This window comes from Camarhynchus parvulus, chromosome 1, assembly GCF_901933205.1.
Source record: "Camarhynchus parvulus chromosome 1, STF_HiC, whole genome shotgun sequence".
NCBI classification, from domain to species: Eukaryota; Metazoa; Chordata; class Aves; order Passeriformes; family Thraupidae; genus Camarhynchus; species Camarhynchus parvulus.
Genome location: NC_044571.1, coordinates 74,381,734 through 74,403,007, shown reverse-complemented (window position 1 = coordinate 74,403,007; position 21,274 = coordinate 74,381,734). Strand labels below are relative to the sequence as shown.

General features: G+C 42.1%; 1 protein-coding gene across 2 annotated transcripts; it reads right to left on the bottom strand.

Moving 5' to 3' along the window:
- Positions 1-11,271: 11,271 nt before the first annotated feature.
- MSANTD4 (Myb/SANT DNA binding domain containing 4 with coiled-coils) lies at positions 11,272-19,556 on the bottom strand. Of its 2 annotated transcripts, XM_030957406.1 has the most exons (3): positions 19,470-19,556; positions 14,950-15,578; positions 11,272-13,255 (listed from the first exon to the last, which is right to left on the bottom strand). In XM_030957406.1, exons 2-3 carry the CDS (start codon positions 15,409-15,411, stop codon positions 12,680-12,682), a joined length of 1,038 nt encoding a protein of 345 aa, XP_030813266.1. In that variant the 5' UTR covers positions 15,412-15,578; positions 19,470-19,556; the 3' UTR covers positions 11,272-12,679. The 2 variants fall into 2 exon arrangements, with proteins under 2 accessions (XP_030813266.1, XP_030813274.1); XM_030957414.1 differs by lacking the exon at positions 19,470-19,556 and having other exon boundaries at positions 14,950-18,531.
- Positions 19,557-21,274: the final 1,718 nt, after the last annotated feature.

The following is a 21,274-nucleotide window of genomic DNA, read 5'->3' as shown; positions in this document are numbered from 1 at the left end:
GGGCATTCCCAAGTGCTCTTTTCAGAGACTCACAGGGCTACAATGGAGAGGGGAAAATTACAACCTGAGGGCACATTTGTCACAGCCCACAGCACCTCCTGTGCTGCTGCTGGGCTTCCAAATGCCACTCAGAACTGACTTAAAGCCTAACTTTTTTCAAGGTTAAATACAGCTACTTTCTGTATCCAGGAATTTGATTGTGTTGTTTTGCCTTTGTGTGCTAGAATACCCTACCTTCTGAAATCTCCCATGTAGATATTTCTAGACCTTAATCAAGTTTTGTTGTCATGACATGTTCTCTCAGATAAATTAAATTGATCTATTATTTAAATAGCTGATTGTACAGCATTTTTTTTTCAACCTGGAGCAGCTCTTGATCCATGCACCCTTGGGCTGTGTCAGCACAATGCTTTAATCAGCCATATTTCATACTCCTAAAAGCTTTGTCAATCAGAGACCACTTTGGCAGGAGGAAGGGAAAGAAACCTCTCTGCAGCCATGAGAGACCCATCCAGACGTGTGCAGTTGAAGGCAGAAAGCTCTGCTTTGCCTGCTTTTACCTGTAGGTCTGCCTGACCTCTCTTCAGGGATGTGGCAGGTTTGCTGTCCCAGCAATGACCCAAATGAAGAGATGCTCCTGCCTGCTGCCACCCCTCCCTCCAAAAGCAGTCAATGAGGGCACTACCCACACCCCACCACAGCCACCAGCCTTGGATGGACACTCAGGGAAGAGAAGAATGAAGCCAAGCTCCCAGCCAGGACCCCTAGGACAGGTTTACCCCTCCAGAGCTGATCCTGGAGCAACTGGCCAAATCCCAAGGCAGTCACAGACTGTCACAGGGAGGACAAGGCGGGATGAGAGCCCAACCACACTCAGCAGTGAGCTATTATCACATGCTACAGTGAACATGTGGTGGCTTTTTCCCTGCCTACTCCTTGCGGGCCGACAACTTTGCTCTGTTAATTTCAGTGGGAAATGTGATGAGTAGGTGAATATGTCCCCTGAATTGGTATTTGAGGCAGAAAAGATTAATTTATGTATATTTGATAATTGGTGATGCATTTCTTAATTTGATTTTTTTTTGGATGATTTCCTATGTACCCACACGTACACAAAATAAAGGACAAAAAGTTTTTTGGCTGCTGTATTTCATATATATTAGTAGCATGGTTGCTGGGTTGGAGGGTTTTTTTGCAAAATACATAGGAACTGCTAAAATTTACCAAACAGACTCCATTTGAAACTGAAATTTCACATATAGCCCTGGGAAAAATATTCCACAAGCACTAACAGTGCTGGCTGCCCCCAGACCACACCAGTAAATCTTGACATCAGCCTTTATTTAAAGGGAAAACCACACCTCAGTTACCCTTCTCTGTGTTTTGCTTCTGGAGATGAACTGCCCAGTATTATGGTGACAAAGCTGTCTGTCCATCTGTAATCCTCTTGGGTCAACATCCAAGTTGTCAAACTTGGATGCTGAGGTATAGGAAACCACTGTAGAGGAGCACCCTACAGCGTGAGAATTGAGAATTGATTTGGGCCATTCTTTCTGCTGCTGACATAAATATGCTCAGCTCTTGCAAACCTGTTTGTCCCTGAAGACTCTCATCACCAAAAAACCAGCATCTCTCAGGGCTGCAGAGGTTGATAGTAGTTACATTGGAGGTCAAATTTCAATAGGGAACAAGCCAAAAATGTTAAATTTAAAAACTTTGCAGGTATTGGGTTTTTGTTCTCACAAATACCTTGTTAGAATTTCCTTTAGTACTTGTTTAAAACAAGTTCCTACCTTTGCTCCAGCCCTATTATTTCCCTTCCTTCTCCAGTATAAAAAAATAATCTGTATATTGGGCAAAACTTTTCCAGGTAGCCATTGTACCCAGGATTTGGGAAATCTAAACAGGACACTTCAGTTTTACTACCCACCTCACTATACTGGTTTCAAAAATAATTTAAAATTTCAGTTTGAACTCCAGCTTGACTATGACAAAGGAGGAGAGATAAGTCTAGAAAAATATCTGTAATAAAAATACAGGATTAATAAGATCAATGTGGAATTTACATTGGAAAAACAAAGACACTATCAGAAAAGCAACTTGATGAGAAGATATTGGTTCACCTGAAAATATAGTCTCAAAGCTCCCTGTTTGATTACTTTCTGGTATTTATTTTTAGCTCTCAAATTAAAACTAAGTCCAAACAATGCCATTGTGCCACATAAACTGTATCTGTCACAACTCTGGAACTGCTCACTCTTCTCAGACACTCATCCCAGGACACTTCCATAGCCCAGGCCTTTGACAAGAAGCATTCCATCAGGAAAATCCGCTATGCAACTAACCTGAGCAGCTCCCTTCTGCTTTTCCAGTTTTATGATTTCCTTTTCCTTGGATGCACCACTAAATTTCCAAAGGTCTCACCACAGAAGTTCACCATTGTTTTTGGAGGAATGATTTCAGACCAAAATCCATTTATCTCAGTATCACAAAATCAGTTTGAATAACCAGTATAGTCACTTCTTAACAATGGGACTTGCTTCTTCCTTTCTTTTTTCAGTCTCAAAAAGGCACTTTTGTTTCTTCCTTAGTAGACTTTGAATCTGAGCCAATGATGTTCCCCTGGTCATTTGATAGGGAAAGTGCTTCAAATTTCCTTAGGAGTTACCAGTGTTAATTTGGTGTCTTCCTGATAGTATCTCTGAATTCTCTGACTGTCCTGGCTCTCCATCTTTTGCTCTTTGCTGGTTCCAGTTATAGAAATACAGCAATGGTGGGGAGGCTGTGAAGCAGATGGAAAACCTGCCACAGGATCCAGAATGCTTGTGCCATGCTGGACAAGACTAATAAAGGAAAACAACAACCTCCTCCCCTCCTTTTGTGAATGACTGTTGTAAATTGCTTAAACAATCACCAGCAGTGATTGTTTAAGTATCAGTAAAAGCAAGTTAATTATAAAAGTGACAGCACAACAAAGTAATTGGCAAGGTTCACTCTGCTGCTTACTAGATGGTTAAGCACAGTGAGAAAAAACAGCAAGAAGAAATCCAGAGTCAATCAATCCAAACCAAAATGAACCAAAATAAACCCAAAACCATCTTTGCAGAGACGGGGGAAAGGATTCATATGGGATTTACAATAACACAACAGTAACTTACGTACAGGCCTAACTTACTTACAAATCTAAAGTACTTAACAATCCAGGAGAGCAGCATTTTTCCCACACTGGCTATTGTACATACACACTTGTATGCACACAGACACTGTGGTCCAGGAGAGTTCAAAGGGTCTCATTTTGGACTGCTGTGTATAGGGCCTCAGGAGAGTGGGCTCTAGTCATAAGGATCATCCTGGCCGCACTTGAGGTCGGCTCCGTCTCTTTGAAAGTTTGAGAACAAAAATGTCATTCCACTTGGGTTGGTACTCAGGCAAAAAAAGTTTCTAAGGCTGCCCATTACAAAAAAAACAAGGCCAGGAGGTTGTTAGGCATCAGAAGTTCCTGAGAACAGATGGTGTTTCTGAGAAGGTCAAGAGGAGCTCTTTCCAAGTACTGTTCGTCATAGGCTGAGGCCTCACGAGCATCTCCCAGACCATAGTATGGCCTGGAGGGAAAGGAGGGATGCACCACCACACCTCTCACTCATGAAAACCACCCAACAAAAATGTCACATGTGTCAGATTTGTAGTGTGCACCTGGGTAGGAGTACACCAACACTTGGGGCGAGCGCTCAGCTGGGCTGAGGGGCAGCTCTTATCTTGTGGTCCATGGGGTCCATCCCCATCAGAACCTATATTCTCCTAAACCTCCTTTGGTTTATGTGCACACATGGACCTACACATTCCTGTCCATGTCTCCATCAACTGAAGAGCAGTAGAGATGCTGCTGAGCCTTCCAAGCTTCCCTTGGTGCAGGCAATGGTGGGGATGCCAGCACAGTGCTCATCAGAAGGACCATGGCCCTGATACCATCTGTGCCACGCAGAAGGTTCTGCTAATGCCAAGGGAAGCTGGCAGATCAAGTCTGGAGGTTGTTCCCTCCCTTTGACAGAGCAGGTTCAGGAGAAGCTTTTCAAAGTCTGCTCCACTTACACTGTTTTTGTTTTTCCCCTAACCTCTTTCTGAACTCTTGGATGAAAAGTTGTGAATTGAAGTTCACAGAGCTTGATTTACTGTCTCAAAAGACTTTTGTTCTACAGGAAATAACTCTTTTCTACAAAAAGAATAAACATATGAACTAAGACTTAAAAATGCTCAGGTTTCAAAAGGGAGAGTATGAAGAGGGCACAAGGGATTTATTTTCTGAATGGATTTGCTCAGGCTGAATAAAAGCTGGCATCTTTTAATAGACTGAATTTTCTTTTCTGGCAAACAGTCCAGCTAAACTGACAAGCTTCTGAGTACAGCCTCCTAAATAAACAGCCCTTTCTCCATCTTGCAGAAACATTGCAACTATTATAAACACTGCAGATGGAAAAACAATCTGAAGGAAGGGAAGCTGGCAGGCTCCAGGAAGAAGGAGGAGCTGGCACGTGCACTTCGATTCACAGGAAGGGTCCTTTTGTTATAAAAATGAAGTAGTTCAAGTGTTTGTGTTCACTCCTGCCTCTGAAAGAGCTGCTTCCAGAAAATATTTTGTTATCAAGATGATCTAGGACAAAAAAAAATTAGATTATCTACATATTTTATATAAGGTCAACTATAAATCTGTGCTTTATGTGACAATGCCTATTTAACATGACAGAAATGCTTCTTCTTGTGTGTGAGACAGTTCAGAGGCTGGCAATAACCTTTAGCTTGTCCTTTAGAAGTAAGAGCTCTCCTGCAAACCATTCCGGATTAGCCCACCCTTTTTCCTCTATGTTTCTGAGCCAAAATGTCTCTCCAGCTCCAACCTGTAAGAGAAACAGTGTTAGTTCTTTTAAGTGTAGTCTGCTCTGAGTGATTTAGAGAGCCATTAGTGCACCAGCCACCATCCCTAGAGCAGACCACATGCCAGTGCTCTAGGAGGTCTCTGCAGGGAGACCTGCACACATCTAAAAGCAGCTGTACTCCTGCCCAAGCCCTCTGCAGGTCTTGAAAAGTAGCATCCACACAGCCACACAACAAAAACTTTTTTTTTTTTATGTTTTCATTAGACTGGTCCATTTTTGTCTCCTGCCCTCAGCTCAGAGATTTTATTGTGTATTAAAGCCAATATGAAAGAATAGTAACACCTATGTTTCCTTTCCTTTCAGTATTTTTTGCAATTCCTTAAGCTTTGGGGCAGTTGGAAGAGGACAACCACAGTTCAGCAGGATGCTGAACCTCCCCTCCTCCCCCAGCTGCTCAGAGTTGGCACAGGCTGACCCCTGGGATCCCAGGCTTAGGGACAATCACACTCCCCAGGGGTCTATGCTGATACTGCCCACCATCTTAGTTTCACCTCCTGAGTTCTCAGGTCTACTCCAGAAATCTTGAGGCTCATTCCCCAAGGAGGGATCACCAAGCAGACCTCAGTTCTGCAAGAGCTCAAAGCACTAGTGTTGCTCTGGCTCAGCATATCTGAACCCAGGCATGGTAAAATTAGTAATTAATCCCTTCACCTTTGCATATTCAATTCCCTCAGTTTTTCTGCTGTGTTTTTACTTTCTTAATTGCTATTTTGATGCAATAGTCTTCTTTTGTCATTACAGCTGGCCTTGCCATGTCGGTTTTGCTCATCCGCCATGTAAAGGACACTGGAAGGAGCTCCTCTAATGGAAAATCCAAAGCAATGCTGTATTGTTTCTTCTTGCGAAAAGGGAGGAGGCAGTGGAAGGCAGCCCTTGCCCACCCAGAATGCTCTGTCTGATATCTCCTTTCCTGACCTCTTTGTCTCTCTACTTGTTGAGTATCACAGTTAACTCCTTTCAGCTGTTTTAACATCCACTGTCAGAGCAGAGTGTGTACCACCTGCTTCACCAGTCTAGCCCTCCTGCTGCCCTCTCTCCTTTGAACTACCTCTAACTGAATTCTGAACCTCAGAACTTTCCCAAAGTTTTGGATACAAAATGACCTTGACATAATTTGAGACAAAGCCACCTTGCCTTGCTTTGGTGAGATGACAAAATCCCCACTGGGGGGCCAGACCTTGGCTTTCTGAGGGGTTTTTAAGTTTGCTATTGCTCGCTAGTGGGATCTCGCTGGTATTCCTTGGGAGAAGGATTATATACAAAAAGAATGGCAGATAGGATGTAAGAAGGAAAAGTCTGAGATGCAGCCCCAAGCAAAAGTCAAAGAACAATGAAGACCAGAGAATTTTATAACATAAATAGGAAAAATTTGTATTTATGTTCAAAACTAGGAATAGGTTGTGACCTCCTATCTATAAAGATATGCAAGAACAAGAGTTTTGCTTTATTTAACAAAAGCAATAGTCTGTCTGGACAGAAATTCTGTCTGTGTCTCCTAGCATGTCCTCTTCAGGAAAGTGTAAACATGCCCAACTAGGATCAGGCTTTCCTCTGCTGTAACCTCAGGGCACTAGGATGTCATTTGTCCCCAAAGGCCACAGCTCTCTCCACCTTTATTCCATAGGCATGGCTGTCCTGGCTGTCCCTGCAACCCATGCTACACTCTTGTACCCCATACTTGCAACCCTTTCCTTGTTAGGAAAAGGCACTCCCTATATCCTATGACTGTCTGAACATTGCCAGCACTTCAGAAAATTGTTTGACTCACAAACACCTCTATGACAGAGGAAAAAAAAACTTTTGGAAATCTTTTTTTCACAGGCCTAGCACTGAGCAATAATAGTAGTCAGATGATGAGCTCATTTCACATAACCCTTAGAATAGTTATAAGAAGTAGGCAATGATTTTCTCCAGTACATTAAACAGGTGACTAGAAGATTGGCAATCCATTAACAGAATAACACACAATAGCTTTCTGTGGAAGAACATTTAATTTTTATCTTTCCTGGTTTGCAAACCAAAACTTTATAAAATGCTTTTCAAGCTTCAGTTTTCTCTTTTAAGTTCTCATTTCTGTAATCTCTACAGTGAGATAAATATTGGTCTGCAAAGAAGTATTCAAGTAGCTAAATTGACAGAGGAGCAAAATTAAAAATTTGCTTCTTCCTTTAACTCTTATACACTCTGTGATGGGGCTATCCATCACAAGTGAGCTATCTTAGGATTGATCACAAGTCTGGCACAATGTAATTACTGAACCAAAAGCATTGTATTATATAGCATGAAATGAAATAGCAACTTTGCCTTCCACATTATGAACCCGTTGACTAATGATGGAGTGCTGCAATTAGAAAGTATGGAAGTAGCAAGACAAGGTATTTCACAGTCTACTAATGTATAGAATAAAACTACTGATAGAGTGAAGCAGGGAAATTAAAACCAATAAAACTGGAACAGAAAGTAACAATGGCATTCTTAATAATCTGTAAAAAGAGAGGATGGAAGTGTCCTCTAAAGCAGGTCAAGTTTACAAGGATTATGCGCAGCATCTGAAAAGGGCTTCTTCTGGTCTTCTGTCAGGTGACCTATTTTTTTTCCTAGTACGTTTTGTGATGGCTGAGAACTCTTGAATTCATTGGCATCATGTGACCTACCATCAGGAGATTTTGCTTTAAGAGACTAGAGAGAAAAACCCAATGAGGTGTGGACAAGAGCTCCCATTGTTCAGAGCTCCCTCCCCAACTCCCATTTGATGCTGCCTGAGTGGCAAAAGGCTGATCACTGTGTCACTGCTAGATCACCTGGGGACACCAAGTCAGGAGCACAAGTGGCACAGCTAGTGCTCTGGAAATCATGGGTTTGGTACAAATTGGCAACAAAAACCAACCAACCAACCAAAAAAAAAAGGAAACAAGTTGCCCCAAGCCCATACTAAAGGTGTTCTTCACTCGTTGTATTTGCTTGAAGCGTGCATCCTCAAATAAGCGGATTATCTGGAAACAAAAAAACAGGTGGGAATTTTTTAAAAAATGCAATCATTTTTCTTTTCTTCCCTTTTTTCTTCTTTTTTTTTTAACTTGGATTAAAATCTTTCCATAGTCCTAAACCAACTACAAACATTTGGAGCCCCTGATGCAAACCAAACCCATTATCCTACAGAATAATCCAGCTTACTTAAATTTCATCTTAATGCTAGCTGCAAACTTCAACAGTGTCTGAGTGATGCAGGTATTCAGACTTATAGTGATACACAGAAAAGAAAATGAAAAAGAGAAAGAAAAGAGAAAAAATTAAAATTAAAAGGAAAAAGATAAAAGAAAAGAGAAAAAAGGTGAATACTATTGCATGTGGTGACATTTTCTGACACAGTCTGGCTTAAATTCACTAATAATTTCAGCAACCAGAGAGAAAAATTAGTCTTTCCTCCTCCCTTTTCTCCCACCTATCACTTCTGTCAAGGCTCCTGACTGACAGAGAGTAGGATTTTTGAGGATATTTTTGTGTTTGTAAAATATCAGCCCTAGGTCTGACTCCATCTCCTTGGAGCACCCTGTGCCTTTCTGCAGGGAGCTTTTGGGGGCAAATGAGCCAGAGAGGATACTCATCACTGATGCTCTTTTGTGGTAACTGCATGAACAGTTCTGTGAAAAGGTGAAAAAATTTAAATGATGGGCTTCTGTTCCCACTTGCAAGGGGGCTTTTAGAAACTCCTCCTCGCCTGGCTGACAATTCCCTGGCTAGTAAAAATACCTTGAGGTGATAAGGATACAAATGCTTATGAAATCCTAACCATCTCTTGTTTATCTTAATAAACTAATATTTTATACCTTGTGTAGGTTGCTTGCAGCACCTCTCTATGCACAATGAAAGTTGCTCAAAATGTTCTAGAAATAACATAAGACCACTGACTCAAGGAAAGGAAGTTGTCTTTGAATCCTAGTGTGCTTTGTCAGCTGTGTCCCATTGGGACGCTGTTCATCCTGGGCTGTTCTTGGGGACTGCATTTACAACCTTTACCCCATGATCAATGTTGGTAGAACAGTGAGTTCATGTGGATGTCCTAACCTGGGTGATATTTACAGGGTCAAAACCCTGACCTTAGGCTTCACCATCAGGATCACAGGTTGGTAAATCAAGCAATTAAAGTTTAAGGGATTGCAGATTAGTATTTAAATACATTTTAATTCAAATCATCACAAAATGACTGCATTTTCATTATGAAAAAAGCAAGCTATAAAATAGACGTATTAAACTCTGTAATTTTCTCTAAATTTTATATTGAAACTGTATTTTCTATGATTTATCTCAATACTTAATTTCATCATTCAGTATTTTCCAAGACGTTTTCTATAACCAAAAGATGCATCATTTCCCTAGAAAGCTGACCAGTTGTTAGGAAAAGTAATTGCTTACATACAGCTCTATTAACATTTGGAAAAGTGTTCAAATTTCTGAAACAATTAAGAATTCAGAGATGGTTCAGATTTATCTACCCATTTTTCCCTAAAACCTTTCATGATCTTGGGGTACAATTCTGAAGATATTAAATGTAAAATACAAATCATTATCCTAATGGATAAATGGAGTAATTAATGAAGACAGAGGTGCTCGGATCAAGCAGCAGCTCAACTACCTGTCAAAACAGGAGCCAGAATCCACATCGGCTCCTCCCTGGCAAGACACATCTTCCAGGTGAGATTGTAGGAATCTTCTCTCTCTCCTGGTTTGGTCCTTCTGGTCATTACCTCTTGCAGAGCTGGCAATGTTGCCCCTCGTTCCTACTCTGACCCTGCTTGGCAGTCAGAGTAGTTATCTAGAAAGTTTGTCACCTCAGGGCACACAATCATAAAATCCATGTTATCCCACTATCTTGGTCAATGTTCTATGCACTAGACACCTGACCAATTCCGTGAATTCTGCCTCTTTCATGCTTTAAAAGATTTTCTCCAAATCACAGAAAGTTATTTTTAATAACAATTTGCATGACGCATACCAGGGAGCTGCCAATTTGTCCCTTTGTTTTGGTATATTGGATTTGTGCAGCAATGTCTTGGTAAGGGGAGGGGCTACAGGGGTCATTTCTGACAGAAGCTGACAGAAGTTGTCCACATGTCCAACAGAGCCAATCACTGGGGGCTCCAAGATGGACCTGCCCCTGGCCATGGCCAAGTCCATCAGTGATGGTGCTAGTGACACTGGGATAATGTACTTAACAAGGGGAAAATGCACAGAAGCAAATGCAGCCAGAGAAGAATGACAACATCCAAGCAAAAAAGCCCCAGAGACCAAGGTCAGTTCACAAGGAGGGGCAGGAGGTGCCCCAGGTGCTGGAGCTGAGGTTCCTCTGCAGCCCATGGTGCAGACCACAGCAAGGCAGCTGTGCCCCTGCAGCCCATGGGGGAACAGAGATCCACCTGCAGCCCGTGGAGGAGCCCACACTGGAGCACATGGAAACACCTGAAGGAGCAGGCTCCCGGCAGGACCTGTGGAGAGAAGAGCTCACACTGGAGCAAGTTTGCTAGCAGGACTTGAGATTCCACAGGGCACTCACATTGGAACAGCCTGTCCCTCAAGGACTGCACCCTGTAGGAACAACACCAGAGCACTTCAGAAAGAACTGCTGCCTGTGGGAAGAACTCCTGTTACAAAAATCCATGGAGGACTGTCTCCCATGTGAAGAACCCTACGCCGGAGCAGGGGAAGAGTGTGAGGACTCCGCCCCTTGAGGAAGGAAGGGAGGAGACAGCACGTGCTTAAGTGACTGTAGTCCCCAAGCCCCATCCTCCTGCACCCTTCAGGAGTGCAGGGAGAGGTAGAGAAAATCAAGAGTGAAATTAAGGCTGGGAAGATGGGAATGCTGTGGGAAAGGTGGTTAAAGATTTGGTTTTATTTCTCATTACTCTTAACTGATTGATAGCAAACTAATTTCCCCAAGTCAAGCCAGTTTTGCCCATGACTGTAATTGCTGAGTGATCTCTCCCTGCTCTTATGTCCACCCATGAACCTTTTGTTATATTGTCTCTCCCCTGTCTAGCTGAAGAGTGATGGAGCAATACTGGTGCGCACCGGGCATCCCATTGAGGTCAGGCCACCACATTTAGGAAGAAAAAACTCAGGGAAACTTTCCCCAGGGCATTTTTACCCAAGTGGTTGGTATCTCCCTTTTTCCTTTCTCAAGTAAGTCCCAGGTGATTTAAGTCGAGCTCTGAGGTGCCTCATCTTTCTGACTGACTACACAGGGAATACAGGCACCAGCAACTCTGGGGTGCTGCAGTGTTCAGTATCCAGGTTTCTCTTCAGATGTAGCCTAGTTTCTCTGTGAAGAAAGCCTCAAGAGCCATTTTGGAGTGTAGTAGTCAAATTTATTTCCACTGTAGAATCACACTTGTTTCAGTAATAAAAAAATAATCTTTGCAGAATAAAAGTAAACCTGTAGTGGTATAAATATTATTTACTTCCACACAAATTCACCTAAGTCACTCAACATATGTTTAGACTTAGTATTCCCACAGTTCTACATTTCCAATGGAGTTAACAAGACACTCACTTGCAGAAAGATGAGAAAGTGAAGTCTGGCTCAGTTGGGATTTAAACATATATGAAATAATAGAAAGCTTCCTTCCTTGGCTTTTTTTTTTTTTGTTGTTGTTGTTGTTGTTATATGACTACATTGCCTATGAAAAATACTAACAGCCTTCAGCACTGACCATTTCTATTTGTCTAATTAAAACACATTACATAGAGAGCAACAGAAGCCTCTTCTGGCTGCCCTGCAGACGTAACTTTGGCACTGGTCAGGCAGAACCAGCAATGAGTGCAGAAGTGTTCAAGCTCAGAGGTTCTTAGGCTGTGCTCAGTCTCCATTTCTGAGATTCCTATCACCAGCTACTGCCTTCCAAGAACAAACAAGGTCTAGCAATTTCCTTCAGGGGATCATCACAGACTCATTAGACAGCATGCCTGATCAATCAGTAAATCCATGTGCTATCCTAACACAGGTGCTTTACTCCATACAGCATTACTAATGGTGAGGTGAAACCAACAGGCCAGATCATAGTATGTATAGCTGATGTGTAACTTTGCCCAATATGAATATGTCACCCAAAAAAAAACCACCATAAAAACTCAAACCAATCTTCTGCACTCCCATTCACTTCAAGCAGTACAACAGTACTGCTTGAAGTGGAACAACAGTAACCACAACTGCAACGAATTTAACTTGCACTTTAACTTCTAGAGAACTCTTCAACTGTTTTTCCCAATTATGGGGGTAGAAAAAAAAGGGGGGGAGGGAATAAAATTTAATGAATCGCTCTCATAATGACTCTGTATTCCTGTGTTCTGCTGAAATTACACTTCTTTACCATATAGGCTATTGCCAGCACCATGTCCTCACAGCAAGCTGATTTATTCTGATCCTTCCTTCCTGTTAGTATGGTGACAAAAAGTACAAGGTTCAGCCTGGACTCTTCTCAAGGCCCCTGTGAGAGGAGGACACCGAACTAATACAGCACAATACTGAAGACAAGAGAACATAACACTGAAGTTCTGATACACTGAAAAGCAATTTCACACATAAGATCATTTATGTAGGCACACTGACATATTAAGCACCATTTTTATTTCAATTTAACATCAACATTCAACTCTGAACAGAAGAATGTTAAGCCTCTAGGACACTTTCAGGAAAGAACTACTTCTAATTTAGAAACATCAAAACACTAACGTTGACACCGTAGCTGAGATGTTCACTGCAAATGACCCTCTCTCTGAATTCGAAGGCGCTCCTTCTCCACTTGCAAGCGCTCCTTCTCAATCTGCAGCTTCTCTGACTCAAACTTTAGGAACTGCAGCCTCTCTTTCTCTAACTGCAAACGTTCTTTTTCAAGTTTTAACTTTTCAGTTTCTAGATCCAGAGGCTGCATGACGGGCTTTTCAGTTTGGGTGAGCTCATTTTCCAGGGCAGGTTTTTCAGCATGCAGAGTCTCTAGCCTGAGTTTCTCCCACTCTATCTGAAGTCGCTCCTTCTCAATCTGCAGGCGCTCACGCTCCAAGTCAACATGGCGTAACCGCTCCTTCTCAATCTGCAGGCGCTCCTTCTCCACTTGCAACCTTTCGGCTTCGATGTCCAGTCGCTGCTTCTCCAGCTCCACCTTTTGCTTCTCCAGATTTATAAGCAAGTGAGAATCTTCATAGGCTAGCCTAGCTTGAGCAGAGCTCAGATTTCCAAACTCTTCAATGTGGGGGAAGTCTGGTAGGTCATTTTCCTTTTTTGAATCTGGTAGAACTGATGACAATATTTCTTCTTCTTCCTCAATAGGAAACTGCAGAGAGGAATGCGACAGACAAGAATTACATTCCAGTCTTTATGCCAGAACAAATTTGTTAGGTACAACTTGATTGAAAAGAACATACTGCATTTTTTTTCATCATCTTTAAAGCAATTTAGAAGTGTTTAACTTATATGTTGAAAAATAACCATGCCACATCAGAAGATTTTTTTATCATTACAGGAAGAGAAACAGGATTTACTTCAAGTTAATATCTGGTAATGAAAAATGGAAAATCTTGTCAGTGAACATAAAAAAACATCCAGAAAATACAGCAGAGTAGTTACTACAGATAATTCAGAACAACTGATAAAAAACTGGATCTAGAAGACCATATGTTGTTCTTACCTTTCATAGAGCTGGGTGACATTTATGTAAGCCACCAGGCATTTGTTATGACTAATTATTTATCAGAGCAGATGGATCCATAGGCTGTGTGTTATGTAAGCTAGCCTAACCTTCAATAACTTGGGACTATTCCATTCCTAAAAAACATTTTACACTGACATTTTTCACATGCTCCTAACTCTTCCAACTCTATTAAGTGGGTCAACAAGCAAGTCTTGTTTAACCATTCTGTATTATCACATTTGCTATAAAGCTATTTGTGGCACATGATGAGGTGGTGAGGACCGCTCAAACTGTAACATGTTGTGTAGTACCACAGCCCTTACAAATTCATAGTACAAAAGAGATAAATTCTCTCCCAATATGTATGCTGCACGAGAAAGGCAAACTGAGGAAAGCAAGTGTTCAGAAAAATTTTAGGACTAGGAGAGCCACTGCCAGTCCTCTAGCATTAGAGAAGACATACACTGTTCCTTCAGCACTGACAGCAGTTCTCATTACCATCTAACAGCTTACACTGGTTTTCTCCCAGCACACATATCAATGGAGTTAAGACAGGATTTACTTCCCCATTCCCCTCACTCAAGAAAACCAACTCAACAAAAAATCTCCCCCCAAAAAACCCAAAGCAATAAAATACCCCAAAAAAATTGTTTGAGTACCCCTTTTGGAAAAGACAACTATGTGTTTAAAGAGGAACAGCAAAACTATCCCAACATTTGACTGTACTCCAGCTGGTTGCCTATCCCAAGACGGTCACAGTACTACTAGGAGTATCAACTTGTCTATAGAATCTACTACTGCTTGCCAAATTCACACTAAAATTCTGACAGCGGAAAGGCTGACTAATTCAAGTAATGTTTTTATCTCCTGTAGGTTCATTTCAAGAAATACAAGCAGTATCATACTTCTTTCTGTATTCTATTTCTTTCTGTATGTGCACGAAACATTTACTTTCATTTGTTAAAGATGAGCACTTCTCTGTTCATCCATCGAGGCACTCTGAATACTAAAATGACCAGTTTCTTTCAACAGCATATTTTCCTTGCATTGACTCAACTAATTCTTATCTGTGACACACACAAATGGAAAATATACGTGCGAAGACATACTCAAAGTTTAGGGATTTCAAATCAGTAATCAACATCCAAGACCTTACAGACAATTCCAAGTTGCTAGATTTGAATACCATGTCTCCAAATTATATTTATTTCTACAGTTTAATTCACACGTTCAGTAAAAAACAGAAACAGATGCCATGAAGAAACACAGTAAAAAGCCTTATGCTGAAATAAAGCAAAGGCCATATTGCATATAGCTCATGTGTATCAGTCACTCACTTCAAAATTCTGCGCGTCTTCCTCTTCCTCTTCTACTTTGATTTCTGTTAAAGATCCTCCGGCTTCTCTGAAGTCAGTGATATTTTGCCACTCAAAACTAGATTCAATTGCAAATCCCATTTTCTCATCCATGTCTTCATTGAGAGAGTCATCTAAATTGGATGAAGGAAGGTGAAACCCAGCACCTACTACTTTGATGTTTGCATTCAGACGTTTTCTCTTCATGAGTGCTCTCCAGTCAAGGTATCGCCTTTTCACTTCTGTCCCTGTTCTCTGCTCTCCTTCACCTACAGCATTGACACACTCTGCTATTTCCTCCCAAGCCTTCCGTTTCATCTCATTAATCGTTGTATTAAGTTGCTTCGAAAAGAGTACTTCCCTCCTTTTTCTGATTTCCTTAAGGAGAGTTTGAGTTTCCTGAACACTAAAATTGCTTTTTCTTTTTCTTTTTAACTGTTTCATTTTTTCCAGGCTTAACCTAATAATTTCACCACAGCAGACCACAGAGATGATCTGACACTAATCAGCTGCTAATACAAATAAATTTAAAAGCAAATGAAAGCAGAGCTCAGTTCTCATGAAGTAAATTTTCTCTTCACTTTGTTGTATTTTTCTATTTGTCAGGCTTCCTAAGAGAAAAAGAGCAAACAAGATAAATCTCCAAGGTATACACCATATATTTTCATGTAACAACTTGACTCCTAAGTCATCATTTAAGGAATGCATATTTTGAACTAACTGTTTATTTGATAAAGGAAAACCACTTTGTTAAACTTTCAATACAAAGTAGTCATAGATGCTTCCTCTAATCTCCTATAAATCGTAAAACCATGGATATATTAATATATCCATGTCACAAACTGTTAAGGTTGATTTGGTATTTCCATTACAAAACTACAGATATTTTCCTTCAGCTCTTAAGAGTTTTGTCAGTCGGGATTTCCTGAAGACTGAAATTTGACACACGCATTTCAGTTTGAACGCTCAACTACTTACAAAAGAAGCTGAAATTGTTATATCATTACTTCAAAAACATGAAATGTTTAGGGGACTGAAATTTCTGAGACACATTTTAAATAAACTATTTTCATTTTTAAAAAAGTAAATTAATATAAAAAGTTGACATTTTTGAGGCTCTTCTAACTTAACATAATCTTAAATAAAAGAACTGGAGCAGTCCTGTTGAATGTCACAAAATAACTACTAGCTAAAACAAATGTCATTCATTAGAGACATTTTAACAGGAAATAGCTTTAAGTCACTATATGCCCATGGTAAAACCCTCCTGCATCCTTCTCACACTGCTGACCATCTCCTGTCAGATGCCATGGCAGCTTTATAGTTCAGCCAGTGCTCTACCCTCAGCACCAGCTGGTCCTGTGCCTGATGCTGAGGAGAACACAAACCCCCCTAATTCACCTGACAGACTGTGTTGCAACTCTGCAGAGAAGTGGAGAGTGAGGAGACTATTAACACAGTAATGAATATTATTACTGCATTATTAACAGATTATATTACCAAAAAAAAACCAAAAAAACAACAAAACAACCCACCAAATCCTGGAAGAAAAGACTACGAATCAAAAATGGCTCTTGCTCACAGACTGCTTGGCAATAGGTTCAATTTAGGATTTTGAACAGACTTTTGTACCATGTTACCTACCACTGCAGGTAGGTTTAAAAGGCTTTAAGTCCAGTTGGCCATGGACTCACTATACACTACAGGCAGCTTCAAACTGCTGCTTGTTCACTGTTCATGCAGTAGAGAAACTGGTCCACCTGAAGGGAAATGGCTTCTAGATTATAGATTCAATTGTTACTAACTAGAAGACTTAATTCTTAAATAACTCCCTCCCACCTATACAAGATTCTTAAATTACTAAGTATTTTTCCTCCTATTGTTCTCCCTAAACTTGATTAAAGCACACATGTCAGCACACTGCACTCCAACTCCCCACCTGGGGAATAAGGTCTAGTAGTTTAGACATTGTTCTTCAACTCTGATATAATATTGACTGTAAATAAGTGGCTCACTTGCAGTTTTCCACATCCGTGTTTTCTTTCATAGCCAACACAGAAAAACAAACAAAAAATAAACTGGGCTTCCACATTTTCATTATCTTCCAAATACAATTCTACATCAACATGGAAAATGCTGACAGGTAAGCTTTCTCCTTAGCTCTAGAGAGGGCTGAGAGTTAAAACATGCAAATGTTTTAAGTGACCCTGTGGGCCAGCCCACTGCTCCTTGCACCACTGCCCTGCATCACCTGACTGATCTCCCCAGCCATGCTTTGTTAAATGTCTATTCTGTTTTGGATTTTATGCCATAAGCTAAGGACATGACCTTTAAGAACTACAATACTAACTTGGAAACTACTGGCATCCAATTCCTTTACTAGGTGAAGTTTTCTTTTAGACTTTTAAATAAACTTTTGCTATTTAAATAAACTTTTGCTAGAACACATCTGATACAAGCCCCTGACTTTCCCAGTGAAACATCAGCAAAACATATATATTTTAAAACTCATGACTATCAACCTCCAACTGGTAAGGACATCCTGCCTCTTTAACTCTTTCCTTTCTGAAAGCACATTGCTTTGTTAAGGACAATTCCTTTCTAATTGATATAAATGGAGTTAGTGAATTGTCTTAACAGTATATTTACTCCCAAAGATGGCTTTGTGTATCTGATATATTAACTAAAAGCATTATTATCTAACAAAAGCTGAGGTTTGAGATATTCAGTTCTTAGCCATTGCCAGATGGTCTCCAGGATATTTCTCTTTAATGAGGAAAAATGAGTTGTTACATACTCAAAGTACCTAAGAGATGGGAATGTAAATAAACTAGGATTTGTACACCTTCTAGATAGCTACAGGAAAAAGAAAACACTAATATTCCAAACCTCAGCAGCTGGGAGAGCATTAATGCTCATCCTAGTAGCTGGGACAACACTGTGTTTTGGACTAGTGTGCCAATAATGCTGGCAACACACCAATGTGTTGGTTGTGGTTAAGCAGTGCTTACTTTAAACCAAGGACTTTTCAGTTTCCCATGCTCTGCCACTGAGGAGGTGCACAAGTAGCTGGGGAGAACTTCAATGAAAAATGCATAATTTGACGGTTTGGATAGAAACATGAAGTGCTGGCTAAAAAATCCCAATTCTGATAACATCATAAAGACTTCAAGGTCTTCCAGAAAAGATGGCAACATGGAGCTTTGACTTTGGGCCTGTCAGGCCAAAAGCAACCTGTGATCAAGAAGGCTCTCATCACTGCACCAAAGAAATACAAACTCTTGGGGTTGAAAAGAAACAAGTACTGTAAAACTAAGCTGGAAACTCCATAAATAGACAGCATATACATACACTGAGTACCTTTGGTATAGTTAAAGACAGAAGCACCCTCATCCTGCCTCTATCTTTTCTGTCTCTTTTGTTCACACTTTGTTGTCTGACCACGTTGGACCAACAAAAAAATCCCACAAAAATAGCAAATTCACCAAACGAACAATGAGGCAAACAAAAAGATCCATGCATTCACCAGGAGTGGAAGACTGCTGCTAGCATCAAACTTGAATTTTACAGAAATCACTACTTTTTACAAAAGATGATGTATTGATTAAAAAAAAAAAAAAAAAAAACTTTTAGGGCCTATGCTTGAAGAAAAAAAAAACATTCAAATTACAAGAACCTACTATCTCTAAGTTTTCTTAAACAAAATTAGGGTCTTGAGTATCTTCTGCCTAAGACTATCTAGAAAACTTTTCTGTGATTCCTAAGAGATTGCTACACTGGCTTGGAACAACTTATGCTTTTGTACAAAGGTTTTTACTACAGGAGGATCTGGGCGCTGCACACCACATCAGTCCTGCAAGAAGCCCGCGGTTTACACAAACGAAAAAGCAGGCACAGAAGGGAACCAACAGCACCTAAAAGGATAATTCAACGAAGCAGGGAGAAAGCGCGGAAGATGGGAAGCAGCTGAGAATTCAGCTAACTGAAGGCACAGACTTATCAGGCCGGAGCTCCCCCTCCCTGGGACGAGCCACGGCCACGCAGGGGAACAGGAGGCCTGGTCCCTGCGCGGGAAGCGCCCCGGGAGGCGTCAGGGCGGGCTCGGCCGCGGCTCCGGGCTCGGCGCGGTCCCACCCGGAGCGCTGCAGGGAAAGCAGGGCGGCAACAAAGGGAGGCGAGGGCACGGCGGAGCAGCACAGCCCGAGGCCCGCGGAGCAGATGGACCCGTGGGCCCTGCCGCAAGCCAGGGCCTCTCCGGCCGGCGGAGCCCTGCGACTCTCCCGTGAGAAAGAAAAATAGGAACGGGACCTCCCCGTGGGGAGATAAGACGGCGGGCAATCGCCTCATCACCCCCAGGGGCCGAGGGCGGCGAAGCCCCATCTCTGTACCCCCCGAGGGCGGCGAGGGCTGCCCCCTCGCCGCGGGGGGAGCGGCCGCCCCATCCCTGGGCAGGCACGGCCGCCCGCCCCGCCCGGTCCCCGGGGGCCGCGCGCGCGACTCACCTGCGCCCGGCGCTCCCCTCCGGGCCGCCGGCCCTTTAACGGCCGCCGCCCTCCCATTGGGCGAGCTGCCTGCCTGTCACTCTTCTCCGCACGCCTATTGGTGCTCCGTGTCCGCCGCTTCCCCTGCCCCGCCCTGCCGCGCCAGGCGGGCCGGAATCCCCAACGCTCCTCCGCCGGCGGGGCCGCGCCGCGCGCAGCCGCCGGGCAGGCATTGGATGCAGCCGCCGCTTGTCTTCCCAAGACGTGCCGGTGATTGGCTGCGAGCTGTGGCGGCCCGCCCCCCTCAGCGAGGGACCCGCCGCAGGGTGGCTGTGGTGCTGCCGCTTTGCCGGAGGGCGCGGCGCAGGGTGGGGCCCGGCGCCTCTCGGCCGCGGCTTGCGAGAAAAGGAGAGAGGGAAAAGCGGGGGGAGTCCGAACGTACGGGATAACCGTGCATAAACCAGCGTTGTGGCCGCCGGGTTTATGATGCTGCTGCCCAGAGCGAGCGCGCGGCAACCCTCTGTTCGTCCTGAGCTGCGCGGTTTGTGATTAAAATGGAGAAATTACGTATATCACATCCTGTAATTAAAGAAATAAAAGTGTTTTTCGGGAAGTGCTGCACCACGCCATTGATGTGGGTGAATATACACATAAAACGCTTTCCTGGAGCTGTCGGGCTTGGGGCTCCTTGTCCCTTCCGCCACACAAGATGTGTGTGGTCCTTGTCTTCTGTGTTAGGTCCTGGCGCCTTGATGATGTAAGCCTACTTTTTCGAAGTTTGGTACCTCTGGTCTGCCGAACGTGATGTATGCATTTAGTACTTCACATATTTGTTACCAGTCTTTCCAAGTTCTTTCACTGCACGGGTAGATATTTGATTAATACATCTCTAAGCGATCATAACTGTGATGAAACTACAAATCTCCCTAAAATAGTATTTTCCAGTTTCAGCCAACTATTCATTTACCAGTTTGCTAACAGGTAGTGATAATTTTGCTGCCAGACTTGCCCACTGTGTACTGAAAATCCAGTTAAAAAGGAAAATGGTGAGGAGTAGTGTAGCAAGACCATGCCACATTGCTGACAAATATAATACTGGGGTGTTTCTTACTGAGACCCATACATGAACTTGGCTTCCCTTTACATTATTACCAGTATGGAGGGGCTTGAGAGCTGGCCTGCAAGCAAAGCTGAGTTAGTAGAAGAAATAACAATTGATGATTTTCAAATGTATCCATAGCAAGGAAGAAGACAAGGCCGTCAGCATGGGAACAGATTAGAAAAGATACATGAAAATTTTTGTAAACTAGACTACGTGCATAAGTAAATGTGTATACATGCCTCATTAAATTTCTGTAAAACTTTTGCCAATTATATTGACGCTAATTGCTTTCCGCCAATTAATATAATACGTTATGGTGATGTAGTTAATGACTTAAGATCATTATTTGTTAAGAGTATATAAGCTGGAGAATACGCAGAATAAAAACTTTTTCTTCTTGGACCCTGATCACGTGTGTGTATGTCACATCTGATGGTGACACCAGTATTTTAACTGGTAATTTCCTGGTGCTCAGAAATCAAATTCAAGCACTCCGTAAAGGTCTTGCAAGGTAGTTCAAACTAGATTCAGGTGCAAGTAGGTGGACAAAAGATGGAAAGGGGAGGTCATTAACAGTCTGATCATCTGTTAGTCTGCAAAAATAATTAGTCCTAATTATACCTCGTTGAATATCCTTATTTTATTGTGAAAGACAAACCCACTAAATATGATTAGTATCCCTAGAATAATTTTAACTAGGAATCATATTATTTCCTAGAGTAGC

What these genes read in the sequence shown, in the direction of transcription:
- MSANTD4 (XM_030957406.1), bottom strand. Translation starts at nt 15,411, where the DNA reads ATGAAACAGTTAAAAAGAAAAAGAAAAAGCAATTTTAGTGTTCAGGAA. An exon ending in AAGACGCGCAGAATTTTGAA is followed by an intron (nt 13,256 to 14,949) that starts GTGAGTGACTGA and finishes TCCTCTCTGCAG; the next exon opens with TTTCCTATTGAGGAAGAAGA.